This window comes from Medicago sativa, chromosome 5, assembly GCF_051527215.1.
Source record: "Medicago sativa cultivar Bolivia chromosome 5, Bolivia_mono, whole genome shotgun sequence".
Classification (NCBI taxonomy): Eukaryota; Viridiplantae; Streptophyta; class Magnoliopsida; order Fabales; family Fabaceae; genus Medicago; species Medicago sativa.
This window is the reverse complement of record NC_140753.1, coordinates 47313502-47322336: the sequence shown is the minus strand read 5'-3', so window position 1 is coordinate 47322336 and position 8835 is coordinate 47313502. Positions and strand designations below refer to the sequence as shown.

General features: G+C 32.1%; 1 protein-coding gene across 2 annotated transcripts; it reads left to right on the top strand.

The window, feature by feature from the left end:
* Positions 1-1074: 1074 nt before the first annotated feature.
* Positions 1075-8612, top strand: LOC146922506 (disease resistance protein RPS6-like). 2 transcript variants are annotated; one of them, XM_085715397.1, is made up of 5 exons: positions 1075-1744; positions 3742-4819; positions 4932-5234; positions 5936-8073; positions 8255-8612. In XM_085715397.1, the coding sequence occupies exons 1-4, from the start codon at positions 1269-1271 to the stop codon at positions 8003-8005; spliced, it is 3927 nt and encodes a 1308-aa protein (XP_085571523.1). In that variant the 5' UTR covers positions 1075-1268; the 3' UTR covers positions 8006-8073; positions 8255-8612. The 2 variants fall into 2 exon arrangements, with proteins under 2 accessions (XP_085571523.1, XP_085571524.1); XM_085715398.1 differs by having other exon boundaries at positions 8157-8612.
* The last annotated feature ends 223 nt before the right edge of the window (positions 8613-8835 follow it).

Below are 8835 nucleotides of genomic sequence, written 5' to 3'. Positions count from 1 at the left end.
CAGTCTTCTACCAATTTGTAGGCTAAACTTCTGTTGCTATTTTTGTACATGTTCTTTTGTTAGCAGGAAATTATCAGTGTATATTTTTATTCCCAAACTTGTTCTCATTTTCAACTTGGTTTATTTTTGTTCTTTCATGTTTTGACCCTTTGATGTTGTCTCTGACAATTCTTCAAAGAAAAAACTACATTCGACAGCTGACCATGGAAAGCATTGCTAAATTATCGTGAAGGGGAGGAGAGGGGAGGAGATAGAGAACTAAATTGCTGAAGAGAAATTGAGAGATGAGATGGGAGAAATGCTCTAGAGATATAGGGTGCGTTTGTTACGGCTTTAAAAAAAATAGATTTTGAGGTAAAAGAATCTAGAGATTTTTTTGTAGAGATTTTTAAAAAAATCTATTCTATTTGTGTTTGTTTACTATCCTAAAAATCATTTTTTGAAGATTTGAAACCCTTACACTTGAGCTCCTTGTATTTAGAAAAAAATAGATTTTGGAAAAACTACTTGGAATAGATTTTCATTTTGAGCCTAAAAATGATTTTTTTTAACAAAATGGATTTTTTCAAAATCTAAAACAAACACTACAAAAACAAAAAAAGTGATTTTTTAGTTAAAAAAATAGATTTTTTTTCTAAAAAATCCAAAACAAACGGACCCATAAAGAAAGAAGTAATAGTGTGAGGGGGACAAAAAAAAGGTTATGCTAACAAGTGTAATAGAACAATTGTTAAGAATTCAAAAATAAAATAACTAATAAATTTTAAGTAGAAAAATATATTCCTTAAACAAAAAAGAAAAATATACTTTTTGTTATTTTAATGTTTTAAATGCACAATTTTTTTTTTTTAAAAAAATCCACTTTAAAGTTTTAAACAAATGCCTCAAGAGCATCATCTCCCTTTTTTTAAATCCCATGTGATGGCTATCTCTGTTGAGTGTCGTCTAGTAGCTTAACTTTACTTTTTTTTTTTTTTGAGAGGATTCTTTTTTCTTTTTTGGTACATGTTTTACTTTACTTTTACTGATTCGATATCATTCATATATATAGTGGCCATCTGCTTGTTTCCCAACGTGTAAAGCTACTGCTTGTTTATCACGTGTGTTTCTCCTTCCTTCCCCTTATTCTCTCATTGTCCTTGCACAATTCATTTTTCTCTATCTTTCGATATTCTCTCTTGATATTTTATTTTATATTTTTTCTTTCTCTTGATAGATACAACAATTCTCTTCTCTTGGAAGGGGAGGATCAATACATTTTCAGAACCATGACTTCTTCTTCTTCTCAAACTCCTCCTCCTAAGTATGATGTGTTCCTCAGCTTTAGTGGAGAGGACACACGTGATGGCTTCATCAGTCATCTTTATGCTGAGCTGCAAAGGGAAAAGATTGAAACATTCATTGATTACAAACTTGGTAGAGGCGATGAGATTTCTCCTGCATTATACAAAGCAATTGATGAATCAATGATTTATGTTGTTGTTTTGTCTGAGAACTACGCTTCTTCCACTTGGTGTTTGGATGAACTTACACATATCCTCCAATGCAAAGAGAAATATAGTGGAAGGCATGTGATACCAGTCTTCTATAAGGTGGATCCATCAGATGTTAGACATCAGAGACAGAATTATGCAGAAGCTTTTGTTAAGCACCAACGTAGATTTAAGGATGATCAAGTGAATGCATGGAAGAAAGCTCTAACCCAAATAGCTGCTCTCTCTGGCTGGGACACACAAGTAACCAGGTCACTATTTTACAATTTAATAATTACATCGTCTTACCATTCATTAATAAACATTTTCATTTGCTATTTCCGTTGTATTTAACACTGGGGGTGGCAAAATGGATGGATTAAATGAATTAAAAAAGGTCTATTAGTCCATTACAATCCACTATTTTTTTTATAAAATTTTTTTATAAAAAAATCATCAAATCCATCCAATTAGAATAAAGTTCATCCAATCCATCCATTATTAAGATAAAAAAAATTTATAAAAAAAAATCATCAAATCCATCCAATTAGAATAAAGTCCATCCAATCCATCTATTATTAGGATAATCCATTCGATTTGTATTATTTTTTAATAACTCAGAAATATTAAATTTTATAAATTCAAATTCTGGTAAACCAATTTTTATAAACCAAAATTCCAAATATAAAATAGTTTATTAAAAAAATTTATCTTATACATAATAGCTTATTACGAACTCTTTTTAAAAAAATAACTTATTTATGCAAAACAACTTATTACGATCTTGTTTTGAAAAACAACTTATTAATGCAAAACAACTTATTACGATCTCTTTTGAAAAATGTACTTATTTATGCAAAACAACTTATTATGATCTCTTTTAAAAAAACAGCATATTCGAAACAACTGATTAATACAAAACAGCTTATTAGGATCTCTTTCTTAAAAACCAACTTATTTGAAACAGCTTATTTATGCAAAACAGCTTATTAGGATCTCTTTTTTAAAACCGCTTATTCGAAACAACTTATTTATGCAAAACAACTTATTAAGATCTCATTTTAAAAAACAACTTATTTATGCAAAAACAACTTATTAAGATCTCATTTTTAAAAAAGCTTATTCCAAACAGCTTATTTATGCAAAACAACTTATTATGATCTCTTTTAAAAAAAACAGCATATTCGAAACTGATCCTAATAAGCTGTTTTGAATAAGCTGTTTCTAAAAATGAGATTGTAATAAGCTGTTTTGCATAAATAAGATGTTTCGAATAAGCTGTTTTGCATAAATAAGCTGTTTGGAATAAGCTGTTTTTTAAAAAAGAGATCCTAATAAGCTGTTTTGTACAAATAAGTTGTTTCGAATAAGCTGTTTTTGAAAATGAGATCGTAATAAGCTGTTTTGCATAAATAAGCTCTTTTGAATAAGCTATTTTGCATAAATAAGCTGTATAGAATAAGTTGTTTTTAAAAATGAGATCGTAATGAGCTATTTTGCATAAATAAGTTGTTTCGAATAAGTTGTTTTTTAAAAAAGAGATCCTAATAAGTTGTTTTGAATAAACTTTTTTTAAAAGAGATCATAATAAGCTCTTTTGCATAATTAAGCCGTTTGAATAAGCTGTTTTTTAAAAATATATTGTAATAAGCTGTTTTGCATAGATAAGATGTTTTGAATAATTTTTTTTTAAATAGATCTTAATAAGCTCTTTTGCATAAATAAGTCGTTTTTAAAAAAAGATCGTAATAAATTATTTTGCATAAAAAATTATTCATTTTGGTATTTTATTTTATGAATTTAAAAAAAGTGGGAGAGTGATGATGATTTAATTAAAAAAATAGTTTAGTTAAAAAAATAAGGTGATAATCAAAAATATAATTATTTAAATAAAAAAGGTTAATATTTTTGAAGTTATCTATTGGACTTTTTTTATTTTAAAGAAGTGATCCATTGGATTTTTGAAATAAGGTGCATGGATTATAGTTTTTAATGGATTGATCCAAACCAATCCATTAACAAATTTTTTTATTTGATGGATGGATTGGATAGATTTTGTAGTGGATGGATATGGATCTCATGGATGATATTGCGATCCCTATTTAACACATTCAAATATGAGGTTGTAGTTTAGTAATAGATATTCATTTTACAAAGTCAAACTCAATAAAATTGAACCAAGATGCGACTTATGTTTTTCTTATTAACTTCTTTAGGCTAGTTTTTATAGTTTAAAGACTAAAGCTTTGGTTTTTTTATCATGTGCCAGACCAGAACACACGCTTGTTGAAGAAATTGTGAGAGATATTTCAAGAAAATTGAATTTGAATCACTCTTTCGTAAGCGATTATCAAGGAATGATTGGAATTGACAAGCATATTGAACAAATCCAATCCATGTTGCACCTTGAGTCAGAGTCCGTTCGAGTGGTAGGAATTTGGGGTATGGGAGGAATAGGAAAAACAACAATTGCTACAACAATATATCACAAACTGGCAAATCAATTCAGTTCCGGCAGCATCGTCCTAAATGTTCAACAAGAAATAGAGAGATTTGGACTAAACCATACACGAAGCAAATATATATCAGAGCTTCTAGGAGAAAACCACACACCCTCTATATTAAGTCATCTAAGGATCAAAAGGACAAAGGTTCTCCTTGTTCTTGATGATGTGACCAATTCTGATCAACTTAATTATTTATTTGGAAGGTGGTGTAGTTTTGGGGAGGGTAGTAGAATCATTGTGACTACTAGAGACAAGCAGGTATTGAAAAATGTCGATGCTGATGGAATACATGAAGTCAAGGGGATGAATTTTCAAGAATCTCTGCGTCTTTTTTGTTTAAATGCCTTTAAACAAAACTATCCCATAGAAGATTATGTAGGCTTCACAGAGAAGATATTAAATTATGCTAAAGGGGTTCCATTAGCTCTCAAAGTTTTAGGCTCTTCTCTTTATGGTAGAACAAAGGAAGTATGGGAAAGTCAATTAAAAAAGCTGAAAAAGTCAGGCATGAATGACATTTTAGAAGTGTTGAAATTAAGTTATGATGGGTTGGATGAAAATGAGATGGACATATTTCTTGACATAGCTTGTTTCTATAGAGGACATTTGGAAAATGTTGTAACACAAACACTGGATAGTTGTGGTTTCTCTGCTCATATTGGAATGGATGTTCTCAAAGATAGGTGCCTTATATCTATTTCGGAAGGTAGAATTATGATGCACGATCTAATACAGGAAATGGGACATAAAATTGTTCGTCAACAATGTGTCAATGATCCTGGAAAACAAAGTCGATTATGGAAGGATGATGACATTTATAAAGTTTTAAAAAGGAATAAGGTATATTCTTTTGTACAAATATCATATACTTATTTTCTTGCAGACTACATAAGTCCTGTAACCACTTTTTTCAGTTTTTATTTGTCTCTAATTCCATTGCATATACTTTTAGGGGACGGATGCAATCCAATGTATATTCCTGAACATGTGCGAGATAGAAAAGGTTCAATTGCATCCTGAAACATTCAAAAAGATGGATAATCTTAGAATGATACAGTTCTATAAGCCGTATGGCTTTTCGAAAGACTCAAATGTGATTCTTCCAAAATTTCTTAAAAATCTTCCGGATGATTTAAAGTTTCTTGGTTGGGATAGCTTCCCTCAAAAATCACTGCCACTGGAATTTTGCCCTAAAAATCTAGTTAAACTTGATATGCCTCATAGCCGTCTTGAACAACTATGGGAGGGAGAACAGGTATTTGCTTTATGTTCTATTTCTGTGTTGAACTAATAGAAAGAGTCTCTTGATCTTATGATATGTCTGTTAGTGCTAGTTAATAAGTTGTTACTAGTTAGTTAATTAGATAGTGGGTGTGTTAAGAGATAGTTAGGTCAAATAAGACACTCTGCCTATAAATAGGGAGAAGGGATTAGAGACGGCATCATTGTCATTTGAGAGGAACAGGGCTTTTGGCATTGGGGAGGTAGGCAGACCTCGATGTGTTGCCATTGTTTGTAATGAAAGCAAATTCTTCTTCCCTATTATCAGTTAATATTCCAGTTGGTTTTTATCATCTTATTTGAGTAGGATTCAAGAGCAAGTTTTACATATACAAAAGTTGGGCACACATACACAAATGATGAAAATTGAGAAGACATAATTTAGCGCATCATCAAATCATTTTCTCTTTTAATTTGTTATGTGTGTGAAATGATTTTTTTGTAGATATGTTTAAAAACATAATAAAAAGTTTAAAAAACTTATAATGTTTCATGCCGAATTCTAGGGTGATGACACAATTAAATCCCTCACCCATGTATCACTCACTTTCTTCATTAGATTAAATAAAATGATTAAGTATTGAGTAGTAAGTGTTCAATTATTTATCAAATAAACTGGTTCAAGTTTACAAACTTTTATTTATGTTACTTTGGTCATTTATTTATTGTTTCCAGGATTTACCGAATTTGAAAACACTTGACCTTCGTGGTTCTGCAAACCTGGATAAAATACCAGACCTCGGTAAATGCCCAAATATTGAAGAAGTAATTCTTAGTCACTGCACAAAGTTGAGTAAAGTCTACTCTTCTAGTTTCCTGTCCAAGCTTAAGTGTTTATGGTTAAATGGTTGTATTACCCTTAAGAGTGTACACATTCCTAGCAATATTTTCCGGACAACTTCTGGATTAATAGTTCTCCATGGTTGTAGAAGTCTTGACAAATTTTCAGTCAGTGATGCAAGTAAAGATATGGGGGTTCAAGGAATTACTAGAAGAACCCGAAGATTCCAAAATGACCAAAAAGCCCAACGTTTTGAGAAATTCCTAGAAGAACCAAACCGTATCATAGAAATTGAATATCAATGTGCAAGACCCCATTCCGAGATCAAATTAGTAGACGAACCAAGACGTTTCTTGGATCCTTTTGATCCCCTGGATTATGCTGAGTCAAACAAAGAACCAAAGGATAATATACAATTACTAAGCTTTGAAGAGTTGAGAGAAGGTTCACCCTCATTATTTCCAAGTCTCAACGAGCTTTGTTGGTTGGATCTCTCTCATTGTCAATCACTCAAAAGCCTTCCAATTGACCTTTTCAAATTGAAATTTCTCAAAAGACTTTACCTCCGTGGTTGCTCGAATTTGGAGGCGTTCCCAGAAATTGAGGAAATGTCAGATAATTTATCGGTGCTCATCTTAGACGAAACAGCAATAATGGAACTGCCGTCATCCATACACCATTTAGTCGGGCTAGAAGAGTTGAGCTTGCACAATTGCTCAAGGCTTGAGATTATTCCATCTTCCATTGGAAGTCTCAGCAAACTCAACAAGTTAAGCATTACCTACTGTGAATCGCTTGCTACTTTTCCAAGCAGTATTTTCAAATTGAAGCTGACAAAACTTGATTTGCATGGTTGCTTAATGTTGAAGACCTTTCCAGAGATCTTAGAGCCTGCAGGAAATTTCGTTCACATTAGCTTAACAAAAACAGCAATTAAGGAACTGCCGTCATCTTTGGAAAATTTGGTTGGACTTCAAACCTTGTGCCTGAAGTTCTGCACTGAGCTGGTGTCACTTCCAAACAGTATTGTCAATCTAAATTATTTATCTGAGCTTGATTGTTCTGGCTGTTGCAGTTTAACAGAAATCCCAAATAACATTGGTAGTTTGTCATCACTTAGGGAACTTTCACTTCAAGAAAGCAATATTGTGAGCCTTCCAGAGAGCATAGCTCATCTCTCAAGTTTAAAATCACTTGATTTGAGTGATTGCAAAAGGCTTGAATGTATCCCACAACTTCCGCCATCTCTAAACAAGTTGTTGGCGTGTGATTGTCCAGCCATTGGGAGAATGATACCAAATTCAAGGTTGGAACTTCCATCAGTTTCTGACAAGAATACCTTCAAATTTCATTTCACCAATAGTCAAGAACTGGATGAAACTGCTTGCAGTAATTTTGGGGATGAAGCACAGCTTAGGATCACCCAGGATGCATATAAGTCTGTGTTCTTTTGTTTTCCTGGGAGTGCAATTCCTGGTTGGTTTCCTTATCGTTGTAAGGGACACTTAGTAACAATGAAAAAAGATTCTCTAGATTCGCCACGTAATAATAAGCTTGTTGGTTTTGCTCTGTCTGTCGTTTTGGGTGATGTAGATTTGGATGATGCAGAAGTAAGTAATAGTAGCTTTAGATACAGATTAACATTTGAATCTGATGGTTGCAGACACCATCTTCCTATTCTTATCGATGACAATAGTTACTATTTCTATTGGAAGGGTCGAAATAGGTTATTCATCCAAGATCACACATTCATATGGAAATATCCATTGCACTTTGGAAGCATTGACAACAGCCTCTTTGATTACTTCGGAAAAAAACACAGCCTCTTTGATGTCCAAAAATTTACTTTTGTGTTCATCAAAGGTTATTTTATCAACTCAGATGTCATGGTGAAAGAGTGTGGAATATGCCCTCTTTATACAACAGAAAAGGATGACAATTGTGGTAATAGTTTGATACTTTAAAACAATGACATTGAAGAATCGAGTCGGAGCAATGCTGGAAACAAACAAAAGAAGATAGGTGGTTGGAGGTATACAATATGTTTCAAATAGAAGTTCTAATTCTCATTTTTTTTTAGTTTTAAATTTCATTAGTACTTTGAACACCTTTTAGGTTATTCCATGGGTTCGTTTACAACAAGATATCCAACTTACCATAAGACAAGGTATTAATTCTGCTTTCACTTTCTGTATTGATTGTTTGCATTTCAGCCATTTCAAATTCATTTGGATTTCATGCATGCAACTGTCTTTTTCGAAGTTTAGGCCCTGATTGGCGAGCTTGTCTGCACTTCATGAAGAATGCCGTGATTTATAAAATGTTGTAGGCCTGATGTGGTTAGTGTTAATTGTGGTTTGCCAGTTTCTAATTTGAAGACCATTTTAATTTTGTAATGTACAACTTTTTTAATATGGCTTTAAAGTCTTATTTATTGAGTTGTGGAATGGAACACTGAGAAGTATCAGAAGAACTTCTTCTAAGCTTTCTTTATTCTTCTCAAAGTAAATGTATATTCTATGAATTACGTCTCTTTATTTCTAACCAATTTGTTGAAATGAATCTCAGCTCCATTTCTGTTTTTTTTTTTCCATCCTTAACTTTCCACAAGCAGGTAAGAATTCAAAATCATGGTGACTGGTCGAAGATGTAGCAGCCCTTGCAAGGGTATGAACTATCATATTTTCTTGTCTCCGAGATAAATTAACCAATGAAACTGTAATATTTTATTAAAACTCCATGGACCTATTCAAAGTTTGGTGAAAATCTAAAATCAATCGACTATTCAAACTTC